The 27,068-nt window shown below is 37.3% G+C and overlaps 1 protein-coding gene across 1 annotated transcript in view; it reads left to right on the forward strand.

Annotated features, from left to right (window-relative positions):
• Positions 1-27,068, forward strand: part of TRPM3 (transient receptor potential cation channel subfamily M member 3) — a 261,595-nt gene that overhangs the window by 132,804 nt on the left and 101,723 nt on the right. The window contains exons 4-6 of the mRNA XM_050986919.1: positions 8,005-8,218; positions 11,284-11,408; positions 17,540-17,711. Of these exons, the coding sequence (XP_050842876.1) occupies positions 8,005-8,218; positions 11,284-11,408; positions 17,540-17,711 (511 nt within the window). The remainder of the gene's footprint in view (positions 1-8,004; positions 8,219-11,283; positions 11,409-17,539; positions 17,712-27,068) is intronic.

The raw sequence follows: 27,068 nt of genomic DNA on the forward strand, positions 1-27,068 counted from the left end.
GACCGGAATGTATGTTTGCATGTACCACATGCCAAAGAGTGGGTGAACAAAATTAACTGTATCAGCTGGAGTGCAGTGTAAGAGGAGCTACCTTTATAAAGGCTGAAGGCACATTACTATGCTGCTGTCCTAATTTTATTCCAACGGCTATGCATCACTCTTTTTCTGAAGAATTTTAGAATTTAACTGTGATTTCCTATTGCAGGCTGTGTCTGCAAAGCTGACAGATTTTAAACATACCAAATTCCCTGTAATATTCCTCCAGAGGTGTATAGGAAGATAGACCACTTAGATTTACGGTTCATATTTCAGTGAAATAAGAGGCTCCAGGATGAGTCTAATCTAGAAACTACAAAATCCCTCGATCAAGAAGTTACTCCTTCCCTGTGGAGTGGTACCAAAGTGCATTGATTTGAAAGCTTTGCTCCACTAACTTGGAGAAATGTCTTCAGCACACACACACACAGTAACCCATGAGTGAATTTCTTCCATGTAATATTGCATGAAAGGAACAATCTCTCTGGCTCTATCTAAACTGCAGAACCTGGATCTTTGGGAATGACAGAGGAGTATGTGCCTAGGACTTGATGGCCAATACACTGCTTTGGCAGCAAGGACAGAAGCTGAACTGGGCACCTTGCAGAATAACCTGCCCAGCAATCCAGTACTGTTTTCTGTGCCTGAATTCTTCCCAACAGGTGACTCAGATCTGTCAAAAAACAGAGGCTAGACACAGTGAAAGTCTCAGGTATTATGCTAGGGAGGACATAGTATTTTCCTCAGATGTGTACAGAAGTTCTGGAGCTGGAGTGACTTCTCACGTGGACAGTTTTATTTGCGCAGGTGGATTGCTTATTTGATAGAAGCTAGAAAGCACTGCTGCACCAAAACCAGAAAATTAGGTAATTTCTCTGAGAGCATCAGAGACATCATATGTTCAGTTGATAACCAGCCACCTAAAAATCTGCAAGGTCAGAGCTCCAAAGAGACAGTAATGAATGTTATTAACCGTATATGGGTTCTTTGCGTTGGATCAGTTTTATGAGAAGGGGTAAGAGCTTTTTCAGTGATGTCCTTGTGAAGATTGCTATAAAGCAATAAAAGCCCTGCCTAGACATAAGCAGTCTTGGGGAGCCAAGATATGATGAAGGCTATAGGGAAGCTGTTGACATCAATTCTCTTAGAGGATTTCTCATCTTTCTGGGATTCTGATGTCCTGGCATAGTGCTGGAAGAAACAGGACACCCTTTAAGATTCATGATGTGTGCTCAAAGAACACAATTGAAGTGCAGCTGTGGAGATAAAACTGGAAGTCAGCATAAGAGAAAGAAAAACATTGCCACAGAGTGCAGTCAGGAGTGAAACTATGAACAATTTAGAAAAATTGTTTTTCTGAGAGTTTAAGTCCCTTTTCCAAAAAAGGGACTTAAACTCTCAGAAAACTAAATAACAAGTTAAAACTTAGGGATAAAGACAATGTATTTATTTCTAGAAAATATCCAGATTAATTTTGTCAGACTAGAATCAGGAAGCTGCACATGTCATCTATTAGTAATCATTAAACCCCACCCAAAACATGGGAATAAAACACATTATCCATTCGTCAAAACAACCCATAAACTATAAAATCTCCTGAAATTTGATTATTCCACTGGTGGGAAAAGTGCTTCAAATTAAAACATCCAGTAAATATCTCTCAAATGAGTTTTGAGATTGCTTTTCACCAGTGAGAAAAATGCCTTTCATAAGACCAAAACACAAATAAGGAGGCTTGAAAAACAATTTAAATGAAAATGAATAAAAGAATTTTGGTATAAGTTGTTTGCCACAGAAGCAGCATGAAGATGTCCTTGTGCTCATCTTTCCATGCCCAAACATTGTTTTAGTGTAGACTATGGACAAAAAGTTGTCTAACTACTTGTTTCCATTTTATTAGTAGGAAGTTAAACTCCTACCTTTGCATTTACTGGGTACTAGGATTTTCCCATAATAAAATAATAAAATTTAACAAATAATAAAATTTAACAAATCCAAAAGTTTCTGTGAAAGCCAAGAATTTTCTCAATCAAAGGAACCCACCCAACTTTCTCAGCAGAGGAGGGAAAAAGGAGACTTATTGATAAAATAAGGTGTGAAAGAAAAGGAGCAAGTACATAGTAGCTCCTGGAAATATTCTTGTTCACCTGTACATTCTCAAACCCAAATGAGAGAATCTGATCAGTGTGGATAAGGCAAGAAAGATAAAGGGGAAAAACATGATAAATATATTCCTTTATAAAAATGTGTTAGTAATTTTCTAGGTACTGGCTATCAAATAACACTATAGCATGCAAGATGTTTTTTGCTAGCAACCATGGTAATATTGTACCTATTGGCAAATAAAACAACCTTACAAAGCAGCAAGATTTGGCAAGCTGACCAAATCAAGGAAACCCTCAAGGGAAAAATTTGGAATTAAATTTTCCACCTATTCCCTATTTTGTTTCCTGAAATGGATGCCCATTGAAAATCACTAAGCAAGGGAAACACCAAACTGAGTAGTATTTTCTTGGTCTGTGCTAACAGCAAAATTGTTAAATTGTTCTGAATTGGACTTCAAAGAATTAGGTGGGGTTTGTTAATAGGAACCATAACCTTAGATTTATAATTGGGAAACCAGGAGTCAATTAATGGAACAGACTAGATCAATGTAAAACTGAGAGATAATTATTTTCTCAATTTGAAGTAACAGAATTAGATTTTAATACAAAATATATAGTAAGTGGAATTATACTTTTCTTGATAAAATATTATATCCGTTGCCACCAGACAATAACAAAGAGATCTTTAGCTGTGGAAATGAAAATTATACTAAAATTCTAACAGAGCACATGGATTTGAAGCAAAAGAGCAAAGATATAGGTTTGCATACTGTAAATAGAACTGGCTGGGCCATTAATTTCATTTTCACAGCCACACAGAACAAAAATTTTCCAACAGAATGATTTTTGCTAATGCCATGGAGTTGTTAAAGTATCTTCAGCGCAGCTGCATTATCCTCCTTAAATCAATCATACAAATAGCTTAATAATTTCTGCAAGATATTATATAGAAACACATAGCTGAGATTAGTTAACAAGATCTGTTACTAAAGAGGCCTTTCCTTCAATTTCTTGCAACCCCAGATGATCCTGCAACAAGACTGTGGTATTTAGATCTCTGTCACTCTCATATTTTCTTTACAAGTGACTCATCCCATTAATATGTAAGAAAGGCAATTAACAATTTTGCTTGTCTGCATTTATTTTAGTTTTAGAGCAGATTTTCAAATTTAACAACTGTAAAAAGATGTGAGAGGCCCATGGATGTACATAAATTTTATTAATAGGTTTTGCAAATAAAATTGAGAGAAATACAGGAAAACTAATAAAATATGATCTGCTTATGCTAATTGGCTCTTGGCAGTTTAAGTAACACACTTATCTAACTTTATACTAACATTTTATTAAATCAAAAAGCAATTGTCAAACTCATGTGAGTGATTCCATTCCAATTAAGAGAAATATTCTAAAATATTTGAAAATATATTCTGTTCATCAGTGTACAAATTAAGAAAATCCTGCTGAGATGCATTATACACTGCACTTTGAGCAAACACATTTTTTTTAATACACTATCTGCGTTTAGACACACACACACACACACACACACACACACACACACACACCTCCTTAATGTTCTCTCATTAACTGGTGGGCCTGAATTGATTGCCTATAAACTTCTTTAAAGGATTGCTCTTTGCACAACTAAAATTTCTTTCATCATGGTTTTTCAGGGTTAAATGGAAGATGGTTGTTTGAAAAGCTTTTGGTGAGTTAAATAGATTCCTCCTCACTGAATACATTTCAATGATACATTTCATATGCAGACTAAAATCCTAAAATAAGTTTGCAGCTGCAAAAGAAAGGAAGTTTACTTCAGTGTTATCTGCTTAACTTTTCTTATGGTGTAAGGAAACATGAAAGAACATCAGTAGAATGCCAATGAACATTGACAGTTACTTAGACAAAGTTGCTAATATTCTGATCCTTAACACTTTATTATTTGGAAGTCAGTCACAGAAAAGGTATTTTTCTTGGTTTAAAATGCATTGAGTTTTATAAAGACTGTATAAAAAGGATGCCAAAAGTCATCAGGGCTTTTGAGAGGAAAAAAAAGGATAATCATATAACTTGCATGAACCATGAAAAGACAGCAATCATTGTTTCTGTTATAGTAAATTACTTCTTAAAAAATATTTACTGAATTTTAAAGACAGTGTTCTAGATGGAGAAAAAGGGGAAATAACACAGAAAAACCTTTATCCAAAGCCCATTTAAATCAATGAGGGTCCTTTCACTGATTGTTTAGTGGAACCCTGATTAGGCCTTAAGGTGCTAAGAAGGAATAACCTAATAACTTACACAGAACCAATCTGGTTTCAGTCTAAATAGCAGGGGGTTTGTTTATTCAGTGAGAATTACGTCTTTTTTTTTTCTTTTTTTTTTTCTTTTTTTTCTTTTTTTCTTTTTTTTTTTTTTGGTGAGGGTCACGCTTTTGGGGTTTGGGGGCAACCAGTCTTTAATTTGAAGACATGTCTGTACTGTTAGAAACTTAAATAAGTTACCAAAAAGAAACACAGGAGCAATGTTAGAATGCAGATCACAAAATGTTGTCTGAATAGGCTTTCAGAAATACAACAAAATTCTGAGTCTCTTTAATTTATTCACTGACACTCTCATCTGCAATCATTCACCAAGTACTTTAATGAGACAGCTGTGCTTAAGTTACAGAGTAGTAAATCTCTTTCTCAGGAACTTTGACTTTTGCCCTAGGGCACTGGAGTTGAACTTGGAAGTGTCTGGCTGTTTGACTGATGGTGGGCATAGGTTTGTTTTAGAGAACACTTGACAAAAATAGTGAAACAACAATTGCACTCTTGCTGACTACTGCTATGCTGGTCTGGGATGAAATGGGCATTGCAGCTCGAGCTTGATGCTTTGTCCTTTCATGTTCAGTGTTGATGCCAGTCAGCTCAGTCTGCAGGTTTTGTGATCCAGAACTGCACTTCTGCTTCCTAACTTTCCCTGCTTTGCCAACACGTAAAAACTGAATTCTTGCATTCTATTCATATAGCATTCTATTTCTCCCATAAAGAAAGGGCTAAACCATTTCCCATTAGGACTAGTAATTTCTACAGCTGACAGATACCCCAGGCATGGAATTTCATAGCACAACAGGACACTGGTTTATCTTGTTTTGTATCTGCCTCCAGAGGCTATAGCAAGAGAATTCAGAAACAAAAGAAATACTCATTAACATTCCAAGCAGAAACTTAGATAGGGATAAATATTCTATTACAAGGTTGGAAGACATGAATTTTTGTTACAGACTAAAGTGGCCTTGAAGGCGTGATTTATAACGTAAACTTTTAAAATGGGACAGAAGAATTTTCTTTTAGTTACTAGATAACATATTAAGTAATGGCAAAAGAGTAAATTCAAATAAGTGAAAATAAAAATTGCTTCTCTAAGAGCAAAAATTATTCAAATAGCCATAAAACTTGAATGATATGTACAAAAGAAAAACCATGCTTGGCATTCTTGCCAAAAACTTCTAAACCATGAAATCTTATCTTACTTGATTTAAATTTTTATTTACATGAAAGAACCTTAGATATTTATTTTTCCTTAAATTTCTACTTTGCAAAGTAAAATTATAAGTATAAAGGGGGTAACTTATAAAATTATAAGTATAAAGGGATAACTAAGTATAAAGGGGGTTTTCCTGCAGTATAAAAAGCAAGCAGTTGCTTCTAATACAAGCTATCACATTTCAATCAAATGCAAGAAAATACTTCTTTCTTGATCAGTTTATAGATTTATATTTATTGGAATTCAGAGGTCTTCGTGTATAGGAAGAGTAATACATAGACGTAAGAAGGTAGGGACAGTGAAATCACACATTCTGAGATATTTTTTTTTTTAAATCTAAAGAAGAAAAAAAATGAAGAAAAAAGTAGTCACTGTCCAGATGAGAGAATACACATCTGATGCCATTTGTGCCTTTATTGTAGCATCATCCCAGATGATGCAGTAGCATGTTTTAAACATATTTTCAGCATATGGTCATTGCCAGTATAAATTCACCTTAATTGTCTTCTGAAGACTTGCAATCTGTCTTCACCACAAAGCAGAGTAAGGTACCAGTGATTCCAAACTAAAGACTCCATAGTTTGACCAACAGAGTTTTCATGTAGGCCTCATGAAGGATGTTGTCTGTGAATGCATCCAGGTGCCCTTTGCAGCCTCAGATCTCCCTTGAGACATGAAAAAGGGAAAAAGGATCATTCTTCTTATTTGTCACCCTCTGGTGTGTTAAAACTTTGACAACCCTCAAATCCCAATTTAAAAACTTTTAATGTTTCGATCCAGTCAGTGGGGTCAGGTGCCGTACAAGATTTTATCTCACACTGGAAATTGACTGAGTAGCTACTGAGGTGGCAGTTCATCTATATTAATGAGTTTGACAGACATGAGCACTGTGTTTTTATGTCCAGGACCTGCTGCAGAGAATATTGCTGATGCAGTGGGGTGACCATGCGTTCCCAAGTTCTTGCTCAGCTTTCAGTTTGGCTGTGCCCCCCCAACTAATTCTGCAAACAGGTTCCTGCTTCCAGGAATGTTAACAGTAGATGTATACTGTGCAACAACTCATTCTTGCAAAAAATCCTGTTTATTAGCAGCTTCCCCTGGAAAATGTCAGGTCCTTATTTTTTAATCAACTAGAAAGGAAACTACTTTGTTATCATATGGGTTTTATTATTATTTTTATTTTTATTACTAAATGGTAACAAACTTTTAGTAAGAAATACTGATTAGACATGTCAAAAAGGGGAAAAAATATTACGTAATATGTATGGATATATTATACTACCTGGCATGTTACAATAAACAGATTAGGACTAGTTATTCCTCAGGCTGAAGGCAAAGGCATGCCCCTGATGCCTGTGCTGACAACCCATCAAGGGAAAGACTGCTGAAGCTGCTCTACAGGTATTGATTCGATCAGAAGTTTGACAGACCAGTGAGTGCTTTCTGCAACCTATTTTATTTTATTTAAAGGGTCCTACCCTTAGCAACTTTAGAAAGCTTAGATATTAGCAACTATAGAAAGACTTTTTTTTTCCTGTTAATGCTATGTAACTAGAAATCAAAAAATTATCACATGCACTGTCACAGGTTTTGTGAAACAGCAACAGAAAGAGCAGGAGAAAGACCTGTAACAGAGAGATGTAATTGTGTGACATGTTAGTGCTGTAAGAATTTTGAATGCAGTTGTTATCTTTGAGCATGCACAGATGGGTATGATCTCCCCTGGAACAAATTGCTGCATGTGTAGCACAGAACAGCCAGCAACTGGAAATGCACAAAGTTGTTTCACAGCCCTTTTAGGATCTAGAGTTTTCTAAGGCAAGATCATGAAATTGTACATAGTTAGCACTCTTTCATCAGAAAGTATAATTTTGGTAGTTTTGCTCAGTTTAAACCTATGTGTGCTTGAAGAACTGGGTTTTTATCTGTTATTTCTTACCTGTTGAGGGTTTGACTTCAGTAAATTGAAAGTGAGGTACAAGTAAATACACAGTTGTGAGCCTGACTACCTAGGTCACCTTTGGCAGACCTGTTATATTTTTGGTCCAGTTTTTGCATTTATAAATTGTAGACAATTATCTTTCAAGCACTGCTATGGATTTTAAAACCATTAATTTCCTAATTTCCTAAATAAAGAAAATTGTCCAGCCTGTGAAGTCCCAGTGTTCCATCATTCCTAGTTTCTCAACTAGGAAACTAATCATAAGGTTAGCAAACATTTACTGGTTTTGTCATTAAAAAAGTGATCTACTGGGTCCAGATAACATTAAAAAACAGAGGGTATAACCAATCTCCTTTTCTCTACTCTCTGCTGTTGCCCTTGTTCCTGCAGTATGTACGTGTGTCTTTTGACACAAAGCCTGACCTTCTTCTGCATCTGATGACCAAAGAGTGGCAACTCGAGCTCCCCAAACTTCTCATCTCTGTGCACGGGGGCCTTCAGAATTTTGAACTTCAGCCAAAACTCAAGCAAGTCTTTGGAAAAGGACTTATCAAGGCTGCAATGACAACTGGAGCATGGATATTCACTGGAGGAGTAAACACAGGTAAGAGCAACATTGCAGTAAAAGCACAGTGCCATTAAAGAGACTTCTTCACAAAAAGGGGGGGGGGAAGTAGGAATTATGAGATTAGAAAGCCATTCTATGTTTTATTGTATTAGTCGTTTCTGTACTATGTGAAAACAAGAAAATGCAAAGTTCATACCAACCTGGCAGCTGGTATAAAACACAATAAAAGGTTTACTAAAGTATAAAAAGCACACTTTGGAGCTGAAAATAAAACCTCCTGCAAGGCAATTGTATTAGTACATCACCAAGGAAAACTTTATAAGATCAGATCTTTATTAAGGTTTGTAAGCTGCAGGGAAGGACTACTAGTCAAAGAAGCCCAACTCTTATTACAAAAAACTGAAAACACTTTCATCCAGAAAGGACATTTATTTTATTTAGTCAGGTGACCCAAAGTATTATAGGAAAAAAGTTCTGGTTTTCGGATGTGGTGGGAAACTTTTTTCTTACTTGTAGGGAGTTCAACCTAATTTTTTTTGCTATTACATTTTCATCAAGAGTAATACCTGCCATTTCTAGTAAAAGAGCATCTGTGATACATAAAATATGGACCTAGGGACCCAAGACAGCAGCTGGCCCAGGTCTGCTAGCAGACAGCATGCACACTTTGGGAATAAGCTGCAAACGTGGGTTCCTAGACAGAAAATTCTGGCATTGACATCTCAGTTACCCTCCCTGAAGGAGGCAGAAAGGGGGAGAGATTCAGGGAAGAGTCAAAAAAGTTCTGCTACAGAGAACTGCAAAAAGTTTTGAGCTAGGACATGAACTCGTAAATTCTTTTGTCATTCTCTTTTGCTGCAGTAACAAAGCTATAATTTTTTACTTAAGAAAGAGTGTATCTTCTTACTGTCTCTGGAAAACAATGTAATCATTCTATCGTGTGTTAATTTTAGTGCATGGTGGATCAACTCCTACATGTTTGAATATAAATGCTTAATAGGAATTTTGGACTTGGTTTTCAGAGCACATCAAATTTAAAACAGAGCTCAGTTTTCTCACAGCAGCAATACAAGTAGCACAGAATCATAGAATATGTTGAGTTGGAATCAACCCACAAAGATCAAAGAGTCCAGATCCTGGCCCTGCACAGGACAGCCCCAGGAATCACAGTACACATCTGTGAGTGTTGTCCAAAGACTTTTTGAACTCTGGCAGGCTTGGTGCCTGAAGAAAGCAAAGAGGCACAGCTTTTGGAGTGTTAGAGAAATAGACACAAGTGTCATATGCCCCATATCTCTTCAAAATAAATAATAAAATCAGGTGATTGTTGATCTGTGCAGTCTGGTGGTAAAAATATTAGTGGTGAGATGCTCTTGTCAGAGTGATGGCAAAGACAGATGTAAGTTTTATGATAAAATTACATCAGAAGAATGTATGTGTTATACATAAAGCAGTTGATTACCAGAGCAACTGTAGAAATCAAAATACAGATTTTTTTTACAGAAAAGGAGAGAGGATTACACTTGTACTTGGGAAATGCACAATTGCTTCCTACCATTTTTCAAATCCTCATATTTGCCATGGCCAAAACAATACAAATGAACCAGGAAAGTTATCATAAATGCTGTTGAAAAGGACTGTTTTTCCTAAACAAAAAAATGTAGTTCAGGTGGCTTTCTGCTGTTTTAAAAACAAACAATTTGAAGAGAAATTTTGCAATATCAGTGATCTCTCATTGTTGTCTTTAATTTCTGGAGGAAAGCAGTTGACTGCTCCAGGAGTAGGCTTTCAAAATGCAAAGCTGGAAATTATTTGTGAAATCATAAAAACTGAGAATATTTCGGTACAGTCTCTTTAGTTGAATATTAAAATCGAGTTTCTCTTAAGAAAATTATAACTAAAATGTGCTGAAATTCTGCTGTTGGACTGAGGATCAGTGACGTAGGAGAGACAGATCTTACCTGGCTATAAACATGACTGTTGTTCTGAATATTCATGTCATTCTGAAAGTTGATTATTCTAAGCAAGAGAAATTTTTGCAGTCTGGACAGATTTTCTGCTTTAAATCCTTTAGGCTGTTGGATCACAACTTAATTCATAACTGATGGCAAGTACCGGGTTGGGGTTTTTAACCTTCCACTACAGGAAGAATACTAGAATCAAGGGCACAGAGGATTTGTTAGGTTGTGGGGTTTTCTTACATTTACAGTCACTTACAGTTCAGACAACTAAAACCAAAATCCTAACAACTGTGTGACTGTAATTCCTATCCAGTCATCTTGAAATCATGAAGTTTAAACAATATGGAAACTCAGCAACTGAGAATCAAATAACATCTGCAGTAAACCCACAGGTCTGCTTCAGTGCAGCCACATCCTAAAAATAGCTGTTAATAGATTAAATTAATAATTTAAAATATTATTTTATTAAAATAAAGGAGAAATGACACTTGTCCTTTGCACAGAGATACCAATGAAACAGTGCCAAAGCTGGTCTAGGAAGGAAGCAGCCCTTGGAAGAATGCTGGGAAGCAGCCATTCTCTCTGTACTACTTTCTGTTTTCTCACTGATTCCCAGGGTGGGTACTAATACTCTGCTGGAAGCTATCTCAGGTGACTGAGTTTGTTTGGAAAGAGTGGCAAAATAGCTTCATCACAGAGCAGCATAATGATGTTTTCACATTTCCATCCTTGATTGGGAGCATTTGTGTATGAGCTGCACTTCTGAGGGAGTTGGGGGGTGGGGGGGCGGGGAGCACAATTAATTCCTGTACTTCTTTCTGTGCTTGGAAATACACAAATGCTTGCATGCACATGTAAGCACAAGTGCAGATAAATAAGTGACAGTGAACAGTCAGCATTTCCATTCTTCTTTCTAAAGCTGTGTATTTTTTCCTATTACTTCATTTAGTAATTTTCAGATTCAACAAAATGCATTCACTGAAATTAATAATAGGAAATATGACTGTATTCATAGTTTTAGTTAATTCTAAGGATAGGCTCAAGTATTCCCTAAAAAAACCAGCTCTATACTAAATCCATATGATAAGGGACAAAAAAGACATAATTATGAATTTCTGTTTTGTGCTCTTTCTTTGCCAGGGGTCATTCGGCATGTTGGAGATGCCCTGAAAGATCATGCCTCAAAATCTCGAGGGAAGATCTGCACCATCGGTATAGCTCCCTGGGGGATTGTGGAAAACCAAGAGGATCTGATTGGCAAAGATGTAAGACCTCTACAGACATAGATGACCTCCAGTATCCATAAATTTTCCGGTTATTTTTCCTGTCCCCTCCATCCCTCACTTAGGAATTCCTCTTAGAATTATTGTCTGCAGCAAAAAGTCAATATTTACACAGGTTTTCCATTAGGGATGATGGCAGGTTTTGATACAGCAGCAATAAAAATTCCTGCACTGTATCTTATTTAAAAATAAATTATAAGGGCAATTCACTAAAGCCTATTCTTGAAAATATATCAAAGCTTCATCCTTAGAACTCTATGAACCTGGAAAGGTGCTTAAGAAAATACTGATTGCAAAATTGAAATCTGGTTTATTTTCAAACAGTACCATAACACCTTGGTTAAATTCAAAATTTCAGGCTATCTTCCTTAGAATATATTCCTTCCCATACATTTTTATTGATGTAATTTTGAAAGGTCTTATTGGGTGTTGTAGATAAGAGTGACCTCAAATAATTCACCTTCAGCCACTTTCTGAAAGACAGGGCTGGTGTTTCTCCTATTCTTTCTCACCAGTCTTCTCTTTTAAAATTCTAATACAGTAAGATTAACTACTTAATTTTTAATACATGAATAGTTCACATCTGCACTGTTTTTTTTTTTAACCTGAAATTTTTCTGAACCCATTTTCTTTTTCTCTCTCTTCTGGTTCATTCCTAAGAAATCTGTCTGAGAACTAGTGACTAACTATGAGTGGAAGAGATACAGATTTAAATCTACATAAGGAACTTCTTTCTAGTCTTCACTAACCTAACACATTCTTCTCTGTATGTTCTGTATCCATGTCCAAGTTGGGAAAGGGAAGAAGTTTCAAGTATCTCTTAAGTCAGGGGAGTTACAAGGATTATAAAGAAAATTATCCAACTGGAGTTTATTGCAATCCACTATGAAAGAACAACTGTTAGGGGGAAATGTATTAGCGTGGAGTTTTGTGCTCTAATACCACAAAAAGAAGCATGATCAGACTTTGTCACAGCAATTCTGAGTGAACTCTTCTGAGGTGCAGTGCAGAAGGTAATTAGCAGAAAAAGCCAATCACAAGGATGCTTTGTATCTTCTTAAAGAAGTGTAATGTACACATCATTTTCAAATATAGAGTCTTTAGTGATTAGGCATGGGGTTCTGGAAACATAGCAGGAACAAAGAAGTTAAGAAAAACATAAAATAGGCATGAATTTTCAATGATTCCTGTTCCTTTATTACTTTTTTCCTCCTGTTGCAAGGCTACCTCAGTTCTGAGGCTGTCACTGCCTTTTTAAGGGGATCTGCAGCCTTCTTTCGCAGAAAAAGCTAAAAAAATCCCTAGATTTTTCAGATGTTCCAGCCAAGTGGAGCAGCTCCCCTGACTTGTGATTTCTTTAAGCAATGCTTTCCTCTAAATATCCTTCCAATTTAAAAGGAAACCAAAAGTTTTATGGTAATTTTATTTTAAAACAAACAACTATTTTTAAGAAAAACCCTTTGTAATTAAATCATAAAAGACTTAATACTTACTCTGATCATCAGATAGAAAATGAAAAAAGTTTAATATAAAGTTACAACTCATTTGGGTGGGGTCTTCTATTAAGGCAGACACAGTTATGTCAGTAAGGTTACAATTACAGGTTCATCACTAAGGACAAAAATATTTCAAAATATACCTTTGATAGACAACATAACTCTGGCCCCAAACCTCCTGGCCCCAAATAGTTTTATAAAATTATTGATCAATGGCATGATGTAATGCTGATGCACTTCTGGTTTTATCCATCTCTGATGCACATGTAATGATACTGCTTTATGCTTACTGATATCAAATTTCACCTTCCATTTAATTACCTCATCAGGCTGCTTTATGAAGACTTTAGTCCACTGAATTATTTATAAGCTTTTCACCCTCTAATTAATCACAAATCCCTTGCACCTATGTTGAATGGAATATAACACAGCTTCAGGTAGGCCACTTATGTCACTAAATCTCCTTTGTCAGGGCCTTCACAAAAATAACCTTTTCCTTCTCACTGCTTTCCCACCCTTCCCCCCAGCTTTCCTCAGTTACTTCTGCCTCAAAGGACTTTCTCTCTTATTCAATGCATGCAGTTTCTTTAGAAGCATTTGGTGAGGAAGCTGTTTTGGAAGCTCTTTAAAAATCAAAGTTTGCTATATTGACTGGCTCATTAGAGGTGAATGCTGTGAAATGAACCGAGAAGGGGAAATGTAAATAGTACCATAAGCATGTAAAATGAATCATCATTAAGAAAGAAACAAAGGCCACAAAGGATTATACAAGGGGGGGGGGGGAAAGTCTACCAGTAGTAAAAGACTTGGTGAACTCCAGTATCATGTGGATTTATGCCAATATGCACTATGTCTAGTTAAATTATGATCAGAACTGGAGAGTTATAAAAGCATACCCTTCCAGCATCAGATAGAGGCAGAGGACTGTTGTAGTCATGGGTTTTGGAGGGACAGGGGGTGCAGAGGGGGAGCTGTGGTGATTGCATATGCCCCAGAACCTGTGGCCTCCCTGTGCCTCATGGCAAGGGAGCATGCTCTGCAGAGATGTTCCTCTGCTGATGCCTCAGCCTCATGGATCCAGAAGCCATAGCTGAGGGCTTTAATAATATTTACCAGCCCTTCCAAGTCAGACAGCCTTCAGGAATCCTGGGAGACTTCTTCAGAGCCATAAAGAAAACTGACCAAGTTGAAGGAAATATTATTGCTGTTTGCTGTTTGTTATATTGTGATGATTAAAGATCCCTAAAGACTTACTGTCTTACTCCAGTACCATAAAAGCAATATAGCAGAAAATAGTGCAACTCTTAACACTCTCAGACTCGAATTTAGAAGCGAAGGACACAAGGGAGTTAGTTGCCTTATTTCCCCATATTTTCTGATAGAACTGAGAAAGTAAAGTGGCTTGCTCAATCTTGTAGAAAACTGTGATTATAAACAAGTTTCTTCCTACACACAGAACCATTCTCCCATCTAAAAGAGTACACTTTGTAAGTCATTGTAGCATGCATGTCTCTACTTTCAGGGTCTGTTCAGTCCTCATTTGGATTTAATTCCAAGTCATCTCAGTAGGAGACCAGGGGCAAATTTGTAGCATATGTGGAGAATTTGGACCATGAACCAAAAAGGTCCAGGAACCTCTGAATTAAATCAGGAGCTACTCAGTTCCCTGGTATGCTCCAGAGCAACAAGGCTGCAGAAATGGCCTGATCTGACCAAGAGCTGCTACTCCTTGAGAAGCAAGGCATGCATCTCTTTGTCTTTCCATCACTACTTTGAGCTCTCTGTTTGTCACAAACTCTTTGCCTCTACATAGACTGCTCAGATTCATGCACTGGTTCACATGGCACTTGCAGGCTCGTTGTCATGGTGAGTTACCCTGAGAGATTTTCAAGTCTCTATGAGTGTCATGTGCCTACAGGGACTCTAAGGAGAACAGCAATGCTTCTCATTCAAGCCCGCTGGCACCTCAGGGTGCAAAGGCAAGGGCTGGGATCAGCCCAGCCCCTCACCTATGGAAAAAATTCCCTCAGCCCATGCAGCATGAGTACTGCTTCACAGCACAGCTGCTGTCACATTCATTAAACTGCATTTGGAGGGACTGTCTTGAGCACAAACTATTCCTTTCAGCTCTGCAGAATGAGATGTCAAGGGACATTATTCCCTATTCTCCCTATTCTCATTGCAAGGTTGGATGGGACTTTGAGCAATCTAGTGGAAGGTGTGAGGTCTTTAAGGTCAACTGAGTCATCTTTAAGGTCACTTCCAGCCCTAACTGTCCTGCAATTCTATATCTGTAAAAAAAGGATGAGAAGACAGATTGAAGTCATATTTTTTTCCAACTATTTAACTTGCCTGTAAAATGCAAGGGATTGAAAAGAACAGAGGAATGAAAACGGCAAGTCAGAAATCACAAATCTGCTGAGTGTTGTGGAAGATCAAGTAACCTCAAGGAAATAACTTCAAAGCCTAGTATGTTCTTACCTTCCTGAAAATTTTGTTTGTCCTTTTCTCAGGAAGGGTATCACAGTGTGCTTCAAGAAATTTTATTGTTAAAAGAAGAATTCAGATATTGAATGGTGCATGCTGTGAACAGTTCAATTGAAAATAATTGTAGTCGCATTTTCACATCCATTAAATTTATTAATAATGTAACTAACCTTGTAGCTAAATGCAGAACAAAAGCAGAGCTTTCTAATCTGTCCTGCAGCAGCATTTCTGAGCCAATATATGGAGGCTTCAGTATTACAACTCATTAGAGCTGCAGATCAAGATGTCACAGTTAGAAGGTTTTGAGCTGTGGCTCTCAGGAACAAACCACAAGCTGTCAGTAGAATTTTCTGCACAGTGGCCTGTACTCATACAATGAACAGGCAGCTCAAGGTATTCCTCTTCTGGAAGGCCTTGCTGGTGTCCATTTATTGAGAAATGGGGTGGATAAAAGTTTAAAAAATCTGCACTGTTTTAATTTGATTTTATTTGATTCTTAGGGATGTGAGAGAGAACCTTCCTTCTCTTTCTGACAGTGCCATGGGCTACATGGTTTCTGTGTATGTAGAAGCTAGCTATTAAACACATTCCATCAGGGTACTGATATTTTTTAAGTCAAATGCAGCTGTAGAATAAATTATTATGAATGAGGCACCAAAAGAAACGGCATTAAAAAAATCTGAGCCAGAGCTATCAGCTGTTCTCACAGAGTTTAGTGCACTCCATTGCTGTTGGCCAGCTGCCCTCTAGGTCTTTTTAGACATATTCCCTCCTTGTGCAGGATGAAGAGCACAGAGTACCCTTTGCATGGCAGTATACAACAGCAAAAGAAGTTTGTGTATTTCTCCTTGCTGGCTAAGAGTTGACCAAATTAGGCAGACACTCACAAGTGAAAATAATCTATAGAGAGAGATCTCTGGCTAAAGAATTCCTAACACATATAATTTTTAAAGAACTGCATCTCAATTAGAGTTCTCTTTAGAATTACAGAGGGAGAAAAGCTTAGGAATAAATCAATAACTTATTATATTTCTGTCTGCAAGCATTTATGTCAATTTTTGAGTGTACGTATTTGTGCATTTAAAGCACAAGATCTGAAAAAGTAATGATATCAGAACTCTGAAGAAAATTCCTTGCAAATGAAGGATACCCCAGCTGAGTTTTCTAGCAAGCCCTTACAGCACTTCTTCAGCAAGGACTTCATTTTACAGATTTTCTGTTTTGTCTCTCCAAAAGGACAAGACATACTTAAGAAAGGCAGGGGATTGTATTGCTAGAAAACCTTTGAAGTATCAGTCAGACTGCCTTGACACAACACCAGTTCTTTTGCTGTCTTAGTGCAGTCTTACTTATGTCAATAGACACCCACCAGAGTAGCTGACAGCCAAATGTGGCCCCATGCTATTATTTGGTCTGTCTGGTGGCTATGAGTGGGATAACTCTGTGGCAATTTACTCAGTCTGCTGCACAGTTTCTCCTGATGAAATCAAATCAAAGGAAGTGAAGCAAACTCCCCATTGACAGAAAATCTCTAAAGCCATTGTGAACATACACAACTGATGCTAGGAGTAGCCCAATATTTTTTTCCAAGAAAATTGAAAATGGGGTGTAATATCATATGTACACCCCTCCACGAGTGGAACTCACCTGTATTTGTGTATCTCCAGTGCTGGTAGTTCTGCATGAGCCAACACTGGAGGCATGATGCTGGGTGGGGTCTGGGAAGGATGAATCAAAGAGTTTGGTCAGAGCAATGTGAGATTTTACACCAACTGTCTAGACAGTCAGCATCAGACAGGGTATACAGTGTGTGTGTGTGTGTGTGAGTGTGTAGGCACTCAGACCTTCGAAGCACTGACCACTAGCTGGATTTTAAAGGAAGCAGTGAACATTGATACTATTGAAACACATAATCATGGAAAACCCTTTAAGCCATGTCTGCGTCTGGAAGGGCAGTGTTAAGGTCATTTTCTACTTTACACATGAAAGACAGTAGTACTCAAGTGCAGTATTTTAATTTTGATTTTTTTATTTTGTTTCATCTTGTCAGCTCATATGTTGTAATTGATTTAGTTCAGAGGCTCTTTTCTGTTAAGTGTACCTTCTTTTTCCTCTGTCTCTAAAATGCAGGTGGTCCGACCATACCAGACAATGTCCAACCCCATGAGCAAGCTGACAGTACTCAACAGCATGCATTCTCATTTTATTTTGGCTGACAATGGTACTACTGGTAAATATGGAGCAGAGGTAAAGCTTCGTAGACACCTGGAAAAGCACATTTCACTTCAGAAGATAAATACAAGTGAGTAACATGTTGCTTGTGTTACTTTATAATTGCAAAAACCACTCAGTATAAGGAAGCAATAATTCTGCACATTTGGGGGAGTGGTTCTACTGTCTGTGGTGACCATGACCTAAGGAAAGCAAATAATGAACAAAGATAATAAAATTTTAGTTTAGAGTGCAATGGGTTTTAGACTGCACCGCAGAAATAACTGGATTTGTTTCTGCTAATTTTCAAGTAGTTTTTCCTAAGTATTTGCTAAGTTTCAGATTCCACTCAGGTCTTTGCACTTTTCTATCTCCCTTAGAACTGTGTGCAGTTAGATTCTCCTTCATTTAGTAAAGAATAAGGTGAAATTAGTACAGTTACAGAAAAGGGTAACAAAATGTAAGGGAGAGTTTTTTATCATAAATGTTTTGCAGGTTGAAGAGAAACTGATATTTATAGGCAATGAGAGTGTTCCATAGAAGTGCTGCTATACCTTTGCACTGTGTTTTTAGTTTCTCCTCGACAGCTGTCATTAGCCAAAGCCAGAAGCTGAGTTATGAACTTAGGTGTTCCTTCCACTTCATCTTTTGCAACTCTGATGATATCACATCATGGCCAGACTGAAGCCCAGTTTTTCTCTGAAAGTTATATTTTTTTCTTTTCACGTACCGCTTTCCTACCTAAAAGAAAAAAGAGTCACCTAAGTAAGCATTTCTGCATGGATAAAATAAAATATGACTGCTATTACTACTGCTGTAATGTACCCACACTTGATGCTTGATGTAGGGTGCACATGCTTTGAGATGGGGACTTAATTTCAGTTCTAATTTTGGTCTCACAATTAAACATCAGTTTTGTGCGTCCATAAGATTTCTTTAGGAATAAAACAGATCTAGTTTTTCAAAAGTGATCATATGCAACCTTTCTGCCAATAACTCTCTTGAAACATGCAATTTTGAGGAATGGTGGAGCTTTTTGTGACATAGGAATGTGAAACTGGAATGAGACTCTCAGACATCAGATGGAAAGGAATTACAGCCAGGCCCAATTGGGTGAACATAAACTAGGATGTCCTCCATGCTTGATAAAGTTTTTTGTATGATGAATAAAATCTGTGCTTAAATTAAAATGTTGTGCCACTTACAGCCTTCAGCAGCACTGCATGAACTCCACTCACTACAGGCTTGTTGTTTTTAGGATATCACAGTTACATTGCTTTTTCCCAGAGAGCACTGTGCAGATATGCACAAAATGCGTGCAGCATGAGCAGTGGGTGCATGCCTGGGATCTTCCTTAGCAGAGGAAGACAGTGTAATCTAATCCTTGCTTGACCAGCAGCAAAAGGCACATTTGAAAATGGCATATCATGAAAATATATAAAATTTTGATATAAACAGCAGTTATTTTGAAGGCCTTAAGAAGAAAAATGTGAGCTTTTAGAGTTTACATCACAACATTTTTGTGGTAAAATCTTATCCTAAACAATTACTCTCTTTAGAGAGATTTAACTAAATTCAGATTTGATCTAGAGGCTTATCTTTTAAAAAGAGACTGATAGATGAAATGACTTTGGTCATTCAAGACAAATGCTTGCCTGACTTCTTCAAACATCTAAAAAAATGAAGAACTTCTCTTCTGTGGTTTCTTTCTGCAATGTGCCCCACAAACAAAAGTAAGCATCCTCTTTTCACTTTCCTCTGTGACAGAGACTGTCCACAATTTAACCACTCTCTCCCTCTCTCTCTTATAAACACAAAGATACTTGGATCTCACAACACTACCTCAAAACAGAAATGTGAAAAAATTATTCAAAAAGAAGCCTGCTAGTAAGATTTGTACATCTTGGTTCAGTGGCATCCAGAATGTTTCTGCAATATTTTGTTTTTCTTTGCTTTATAAGAGGGTGACTGAGTCCTGCCCACACTCTGGGTATTAAGAAGTTGACCATATGGATGAAAAAGACCACCTGCCTTGTTGGGTCAGCCAAACAGATGGCCACTTTCTGGTGCTTTTCTTTACCCTTATTTATAGCAGGGCTATGTACATTCTCCATCCTGTGCATGGCAGGGCATTGCTGCCAAGGGATTTTTATCCAAATGGGGCTCTGTGCAGCCATGCATGTATATCTTTACTTACCATATTCCACTTGCAAGCACGTGGAGTGGGAAAAAACACTGACAGCATCACAGTTTTCTTTGTGGGAGAGTCAGGAAAAGGTGCAATTTTAGGTTAATCACTAAAAAAGAGTGTCTGCTCTAGAAAACAGAACAGATTTAGGAACTCGTAAACAATTGATAACTTCTTATTTCACAGCCTGCCCCTTGACAATAGTGCTGAAAGTAGATTTTATTCTTTTTTTTAAGCCTGCCTGAGTTTTACATGCTAGGCTTGTCATTTCTTCTTATCTGTTTTCCTTTGCTTTAACTTTGTTTTTTTCCAGTGCAGTGATAGCTCTGCTGGATATTTGGAGTCATATATAGTTCAGAAAGTGAAGCTTTAAACTTGTTCTTACATATTAAAGACCCAGGAAATGGCATTCACTTTATATAGACTACAACAGTGGCAGTCTCTTTTATAAAATTTAAGACTAAATTGGGTCACTAAATATGTCAGATAATTCTGGTAGTCTTAGCTCTTTTTATTCCTAATATGGCATCATTATCAGTTATTCAGCAGTTTCCAATTTCTTGAATCAGTGTACTATAAAATAAGAATAAGAACAGGAATATTAAGAAGAAGAAGAAGAAGAAGAAGAAGAAGAAGAAGAAGAAGAAGAAGAAGAAGAAGAAGAAGAATCTCCAATTATGCCCCTTTCGAACACTAGGGAAAATATTTTATCAAGTATTCTGTTTTCCACTACCTTTTTAGGTTTTATCACTTGTATTGCTCTTATTTTGTCTTCAGCAAATACTCAGGAACTGAAAAACGCTTTTCAGAAAAGCAGAGGGTGACATTTGTGGCCTTGAGCCTGCAAGTTCAGCACAGACTCAGCTGAGCAACTACCTAGAGGTTAATTTGATGCTTTAATGCTCAGGACAGATTTTTCTGATTTTCATAAAGGAAGACTATTTTAACACAGCCCAGCAACCATCTCTTGAAGTGAGCCTCAAGTTGTCTCAAAGTCCTGGAATTTCAAAGTGCATCATTTTGTAGCATGAAATGTTGAAATAAGAACTTTCCTGAAAATGTTTCAAGATCAAAAGGAAATACTCAAAGTGATCTAATCAGAAATATTTTTGGTTTTCAATTCAACAAATATTTGGGTCCTGGACTTTTTGCAGAATTTTCAAGGCACAGAGATCACTTGAAGATATACACTGGAAGGAAGGAAAGATATCTTTGTAACTATCTCTGCCATAGAGTTTATTTGTATAGCGTTACATGGTGAATGTTCATGTAAAACATGAACCTAAAGTTCATGTAAAAATTTTTTCATTGAAATATGGAGTCCATGCTTTTCATAAATATTGCATTAATGAGCAGAAGATTCTCAGGATAAAGGCATAGAGATTTTTACTGTAATAAAATGCCCCAGCTCATTAGGAAGGTGCAGAAATTGGAGGGCAGTTGTGTTTCCATCTCTGATGCTCTCCTTACACTGTTCTGTGGCAGGAAGGGACCTCAGGCATGTCAGGCTGATGCAATCCACCACTGCCAGTTTAGTGATTTCTGATTCACTGCTTCTGGAACTGCTCAGGAGTTCTCTCTAAACTCTGTCTCATTGCCTTGGACACAAGACAGTTCACAGCTGTCTGCAGAATGACAGATTACACATAGACTGGAACAGACTTCTGAAAGTCCCCAGTGTGAGTCTCTTCTCAAAGAGAAGTATTTGCCATGCTGAGTAAGTTTATCTGCAGCTTCATTTGGCTGATAACCTCCTATATTCATATTCATATTCAACCTAGTCCAATTTTTAGGGACTCCAGCAAAAGGTTTACAAACTTTCCCCAGCTCCTTCACCAGTGTATTATCTGAAGCTCACAAACTGCTATTTTTGGACATTTTCCCTTCAGGGAACCTCACCCTGTCAAGAAAAATATGGCTCTGACACCTTTATAACATCACTGCAGATTGTAGAACAGGTATAGGATAACTCCTTAGACTCCTTTTCAAAAGGTTGAACAAGCACTGCTGCCTCAAACTCTCTTCCTTAGGCATATGCTCTAGGCCACTAGAAACCTATGCATCTTTCATCTGGATGCTGGCCAGTTTCTCCTCGTCATGGATAGCCCAAACCTGCATCCAGTGCTTCAGCTACAGCCCTGCTAGTGATGAACAGGGTGAGCATGGGGCAAAAGTCCCCACTTGACACACTGGGCAATTGTAGCCCAAGTACCTGGCATGCTCCATGTGCACCAAGAGCGTGCTGGTGCCTCGCGTTCATGTGGGCACCCACTGTAACCCCGACTCCATGACCTAAGGATATGGTTTTCTGATTACAAAAAAAGATGCAAGTTTTTCTCTGAACAGTCATAATTTATTGAATTCCATAATGGAATTCTTTTTTAAGAATTAACACAGAAAAATTGCAATTTATGTGGGATTTTTCAAGTTTGGACTTGATTTTCCTAAATATCATACAAGAAGTTACTGTCTTTGAGACCTAAAATCCATTTAAAACAATCTAGTCTAATTGATTATAACAATAACTAAAAGTCATTCGGCATCCATGCTCAGGACATAGTCTGCCATGATATTGTAGGCCTAGGATTTAGTTATTCTTTTTCTAAAGTTCATGTGCCTCCCTCAGTCTCATCTCATCTTCAGTATTCTTTGGTTTGAGTCATTCTGAAGTGCTGTGTTTTTGCTAAAATGTTATATTTTATTTAGAAGGAATAGAAGGACTTTCTTCTTTTCTTTTTCTCTTCTCCCTCATGCCTGAGAAGTTTTCAGTACATTGTAAATTTTTTGTACCCTTTACAACCACTTTTTCCAAAATATTGTATACTTAGTAAGGAAGTGCTTCCAAAGAAGCTGTTTGAAGAAAAAAAAAAAAAAAAAGACACAACAATTTTCACCAGTATGGTCACTGGTTTCAACATCAATGCATATCTTATGATCACTCCAGATGTGAAAGTGCAGCTTGTCTATTTTTCTATTTTTTCCCCATCCTGTGGAAATACTAGTGGTCAATACAGAACAAGAACTTAATGTGTCACCAAACAGATGATGTACTCTATAAACAGAGAAAGGAAATAAATGAAGCATCTAATTACTAGAGATTACCTATTGCAAATTCTGCAATTATAACATTCCTGGACACTAGCAAACTATTTTCCAAAGAGCTGTAGGATGGCCTGGTCATTTGCTGTGATGTACTTCATTACCATTTCTGCAGAACACTGCTGAGTAATGCAATAGGCACACCAGTTGTGACTTGAACCAGAAATTTAAAAGAAATCTGTCTACAAAATGTGCGTTGGAAGTTACAAGTCATAAAATATTCATTCCTGCTACTCCAGAGATGGTTAGATTAGAGTAATTACCAATGTAGCAACTCATACATTTGATCTGAGGTCTGTTAATCATTTTCAAAGCCCAATAGGTTGACATGCCATAGGTTTCACCCATTTTGTGATTACACAGATTAATGCTTTCTCATTAACAAATGTGATCTAGAATTACTTCATATTACAAAGGACCTCTATCAGCACTTGCAGAATCTTCAAAAATCCTACCTAAAGCTTCTACCTTTTGGCTCCAGATTCATGTTCACTTTTTTATAATATGCATTTAATTTCCTTCCTTCTGTTTGCACTAAGGCCTTCCTTACATGAAGGCCTTCCTAACAACAACATGATAGTTGTTGTTATTAACTGACTTTTTATTGCTGCTCGAAGTATTCTCAAGTCCTTAAGGAGCTTACAGCATGGTTGCCAAGCACTTGCATCACAAATGCTTACTTGCCTTCATATGAGTGCTCTTACTGGAGCAGAGGAGCAAGACAAGGACATAAATTATTTATATATATAATGCTCATTGCACGTTGCACATTGCATGTATGAAAGGTGTTGTGAATTAATAAGAATGTTGTACGTTTTTCTTTAAAAGAACACAAAGAATGTTGTCAGCAGAATTGGAATTTGGACATGACACAGAGGATAGCATAGCCCACCACAGCACAGCATAGCAGGCACTTATAGCTAGTTCTTGCGTATGCATAACCATTTGCTGAAACATAAAATCATCTTCTGTCTTTCATGTACATTTCACGTCTTTTACCACATATGTGTCAGTAATAAAATTTGTGTTCAGCATGTGTTAGGAGGGGATGTGTCAGGAAACGGTAATGTAGTGGTTTAAAGAGCAGAATAAGCTTTGTGTGATATTTGCATGCCTGACAAATGGTCTTGAAAACATACTGACCACAAGCTAGCGACATTTTATTTTTAGATTCAGATATTTTACTTATATTGAAGGCTTGCTATATCAAAATATTAAAATCTTTATCAGAAGACTGCCAGAATTTTCAGTTCTCTGTAATTCTCTGACAGAGGTTTAAAATTCTTAAAATTTTCTTTGGAAATAGGTGGAGTCCAGTCAGTAAAGCAGTGATGTTCAAATTGGGGTTAACAGCTACCAGCATAGATTAAAATGTAAAAAGATCTAATGTTTCCTCTAATGATTTAAAAGATGATCCCATACTTGCTGGATTTCTGACATTTTAAAGTATTAGACACAGCCTCAGAGAAGGAAAGAGGCACGTGAAAAGAACTAAACGAGACAAAAGGACTTCACTAACATGAGGAATGAGTGTAACAAGCCTGTGTTATGTCACCTAGCCAGCAGGAGTCCAGGCTGTGCTGATGAGGAGGAAAGACTTTTTTCTGGTATTGAAAACTCTTTTCTCTTCATAAAATTAGCTGCCGCCTTCTTCAGAAAGAGTTATCTGAAAAAAAATAAAAAGGCAAGGAAAAAAAAAGCACTCTTCTTAGATTTTTAACAATTCTATTTCCAGGAGAGCCAGAAATAGTGTAAAAATATGGATATGTAACCAAAAACGTATTTGAAACCGGAATGTTGAGCCAGAGGATGTAAAGGCTGTGTGTGTTTCATTGGAAATAGACTCCTTAAAAAAAAAAATCAGAAAGTTTGAAGTAGTTTGCTTTGTTTTGTATCTTTCATAAACTTTTCAACCTTTTATAAATCTTTTAACCTATATACTCTATAGCCTTTCTGAAGCTTAAAAGAACCACTTTACACTGCTATGTCCATTCTTACACATTGATATTTCTGAGGAAGATGACCACACCAGATCCCTGGAGTGTATAGATCCACCTTGGGAAACTAATATTCTTCTTTTGAGCAGGGCATTTCTGGAGGAATTGTCTCCCAGACCACAGAGGACTAAATGCAGAATTGTGCTATTCATTATCATGCTGCAGTTTTTCCAATTTTAAACATGCCATTTGTTGCTTAAGGTTTGCTCTACCTCCCCTATATGCTGTTTGAAAAACAGACAGACAATAGGCATTGGAACGTGCAACCTTGTATTTAATCTTCCTTCTTTATAGAATTGGTTAATGTAGTTGAGTTTTGGTAGGCCTGTGAGAAAAAAATTACCTCTGAATAAGGAATTGATAGATAAAGTTTGGTTAGGTAGAGAAGGCAGTTTAGAGAGTATAATATGTCAGCTGTATCTGTTCATGTGACCCGTGGACTTCCCTTTGTCATCCTATGCCTGAGAATATATGAAGGGGGCTGGGGAGGCAAAGGGACGTTCAACTGTCATCACTGCACCTTCTCTGACCATTACATCATCATCAAATGCATTGGAATTCTCATTCGATTCAGATTTTTCTTTCATGTCATGTGCAGTCCTAGATGTATTTCCATAACTACATGGCTGGGAAGATCTGGGTACAGACTGCTTTCTAGGAGAGGAAGTCTGCTGCAAGATTGAATATTTGACTCCTGTGAAATTTCAGTAAAACCCAGAACTTCTTGAAGTGTTGACTTATTTCAAATTTTGCTAGAGATTGGAAACTTGGGATTTTCACATGAAAATCGTCATGATATTTGTTGATCAGGCACTGAAGACAAACATACCTCAGACAGGGCTGACAAAGCACGAGGTTAGAAATCATTATGGAAGCATGCAATAGATCCATGCAAGTGGATCTATAAACTCCTTTCACAAACTTTGCTTTAAACAGATGATTTTGTATGTTTTCATATGATTAATATAGCAGAAAAAGAGTACAGGAGATTTCAGTTCCCTAATTTTTGGATGTTTTAGATTTATTGAATTTATGAAGCTGCAAAACTAAGAAACATTATTTTAGGATTAATCCACTTCAGCCAAATTTCTGCTATTCTGTTCCTCACCTATTGTAGTTTTCTGAAACAGGTGGGAATAAGGGATAATTTTCTGAGATTACACAGAGTCAAATATGTTGAAAAATAAGCAAAATATGACAGGGAAAAGCAACTCAGTATTTCATATGAGGTAATGTGGAATTTGGTTATGTTACAATGCAATAGCTTTCTAAAGTGCTGCATGCAATATGTGGTAGGGATCACCTCCAAAGGGAGCCAGGGAAAGCACCAGGGGAGATCAGACAGAACGTGAGAATTTCTGGAACTGTAGCTGCTCCTGTGTGTCTTAGGCCATTGCCTGTGGGTGATGAGCTCCAAGAGTGAAACCTGTCAGGTCCTCTGGTGCTGCCCTAATGAGGGGTTGACTGCACGGACAGATAGGGTAAGTTTTGACTGAAATCCACAAAGGTTCTTGTGTGTGTGTGTGTGTCTTTGAGCCTTTTGTGCCAGCTTTGAACTATGTGTTGCCATTTTATAGAAGGCAACCAAGTGGTTGCTTGGATGCTTGTGAGGCTCACAAATCCCAGGGCTTAGTCTTACATGGGCCCTTCCATGTCACATTTCTTCTGAGGACTCTCTGAACTTTATGCTTCTTCAAAGGCAAGTAAAAAAAAATCAAAAGAAGATACCACAAATCTTTTCTTGTTACCATGCTGAATTTCCTTTTGAGAAGGTTTTAGGATCAGTCTATTATTAAATGAAGATATGGTTCCAGGTGTCAAGTCCACAGATTTGTCTGTCAGTGTCAGGTCTGGTAGGATGGCAGATATGTCAGTATAGATTTAGAAAGGTGAGGAAGGAGCACTGAACAAATAGACATGAGAATTAAAGAACCAAGGTAGAGCAGAAGAAAAAGGAGAACAGACTGGGACAAAATAATAGAATCATACTCCTATCAAAGATGAGATAAAAGAAGATTATGGATTAAGCAGAAGGAGACAGAGTGGAAGTGACTGAGAGCTTCCAAGAGGAAAATAATAAAGATAAGAATGCAAATGGATGAGAGCATAACAAGGAGAACAAAGAGAGTGAGTGAAAACTACAAATGCAAAAAACAAAGATGAA

Source organism: Serinus canaria, chromosome Z, assembly GCF_022539315.1.
Source record: "Serinus canaria isolate serCan28SL12 chromosome Z, serCan2020, whole genome shotgun sequence".
NCBI classification, from domain to species: Eukaryota; Metazoa; Chordata; class Aves; order Passeriformes; family Fringillidae; genus Serinus; species Serinus canaria.